Source organism: Emiliania huxleyi (assembly GCF_000372725.1).
Source record: "Emiliania huxleyi CCMP1516 unplaced genomic scaffold EMIHUscaffold_4671, whole genome shotgun sequence".
Taxonomy (NCBI): domain Eukaryota; phylum Haptophyta; order Isochrysidales; family Noelaerhabdaceae; genus Emiliania; species Emiliania huxleyi.
In genome coordinates this window covers 1-1,687 of record NW_005198485.1, presented here as the reverse complement: position 1 = coordinate 1,687, position 1,687 = coordinate 1, and the positions used below count along the sequence as shown (strand labels likewise).

The 1,687-nt window shown below is 59.9% G+C and overlaps 1 protein-coding gene across 1 annotated transcript; it reads left to right on the top strand.

Moving 5' to 3' along the window:
- Positions 1–20: 20 nt before the first annotated feature.
- Positions 21–200, top strand: EMIHUDRAFT_256342 (hypothetical protein; the record flags this gene model as incomplete). The annotated part of the gene is made up of 1 exon (XM_005768154.1): positions 21–200. A coding segment is annotated over one exon (180 nt), but the record flags the coding sequence as incomplete, so codon positions are not given.
- Between the last annotated feature and the right edge of the window lie 1,487 nt (positions 201–1,687).

Below are 1,687 nucleotides of genomic sequence, written 5' to 3'. Positions count from 1 at the left end.
TCTTCACCTCCTTTGACAAGGCGCACGCCGGCGCGCTGCAAAACATCTTGCGCGAGGCGTCACAGCCGGTGCCCGACGCCCTCACCAAGTTCGGCTCGACGGTAAAGAAGAAGGAGCACAAGCTATACGGCGCCTTTGGGCCAAAGGAGGGCCAGCCGATGAAGGCGGCCACGAAGATTGTCTTTGGCGACGACGATTGAGGCGCGCGCCACGCAAACCGCACCCGGTCCCGGGGTGTCGAGGCTGTCTGTGGCGCGCGGTTGATGCGCAGTTTTTTATAATTGATTTGTGATGAGTTACGGTCCGAGAGCACGTGTGTGGTGTGAAATCGTAAAATCGAAAAATGTCTCCCCGGTCTCCTCCCTCAGTGAATTGCGCGCGTGTGAGACGCCGAGCCGCGCGCCCGGCACACCCCCTCATGCCTTACACCTGCAGCCGTCACGTGGACTATGTGCTGGCTACTAACACCGGCGTCGAAGGAGCCGCTGGGAAGGCCGGAACTTCACAATCCGCAGTGTTTACCGGGACGCTTGGGAAGTGTGGTGGTGAGAAGTCTCTGCGTATCGGAGAAGTTGGCGCGTCAGGAAACAGCATCGTCATTTCGGCAGTAGACGTCGGTACAGTCGTCGTCGGAACCGAAGGTAGGTCTGAGAAGCTGGGCTCTAGCACGGGCTTGCCAGACGGCTGCTTGCTGTCGGTCTGATTATAGTTCGATACTTCGTCCTCTTTGGCGCGAGTATATTTTTTCTTTCTTTCAGTGTAGTTCCCGAACCTTTGGAGCTGTCTGCTGTGACAGAGAGGTAAAGGAGCTTTTTTTTCATACACATCTTCTAGGCTGGAGGTCCACGCACGCACACGCACGCACCCTTCTTACACATCTTCTAGGCTGGAGGTCCACGCACGCACACGCACGCACCCTTCTTACACATCTTCTAGGTTGGAGGTCCACGCACGCAAAACCAAACAACTCTAACACTCACACGTCATTTGGGGCCTGGAGCCCTGTTCACGCGCGCGCGAGACGTGCAGACAGGGTTGCCAGGTGAGAGCGAATGGCGCGGTTCACGCCTCGCACAACAGAGAGAGAGATGCGCTCTGCATGGTGGGACATAAAAGAGAGCGAGTACTTGGGCGAGTAGGCCGTGCGGTCGACGCTGCCGCGCGCGACTTTGCGCGCGAGGCGGCGCAGCTTGAGAACGGCGGTGGGCGAGAAGCCGCCGCCGAACGTCTCGTGGAGCAGCAGGTTGAAGTTGTTGCGCTTGACAAAGATCGCGTCGTGGTAGAAACCGCGATGCGCCTTGACGTAGCCGTGGCCGGTCTTGTGGGAGAAGGGTTGGCCGGGCTGCCCGCGCGCCTTGCAGCCCATGTTTAGGCGGCGGGCCTTCTCTTCGGTGTTACCAAAGGCGTAGGAGTGGCCACAACGGAGGCGGGCGTGCCGCCACTCGAGGCGTTGCCAACGCCCGGCGAGGAGGTCTTGAGGAGGGGCGTCCAGAGCTTGACTTCATTCACCTCATCGCATCCTCCCGGGCCAGCGTGGGGTTCTGCGAGGTCAGTCTTGTACCCCTCGTTGTACTGCCGGGTGAGCTCTGGTTTCTCCTTGTCGCCGTGCACGACCGGCGCGTTGGCCGGCGCACGCAACAAAACACAGACCTTTACAACAAGGTCCACCACCGGCGGCCCCCACGAC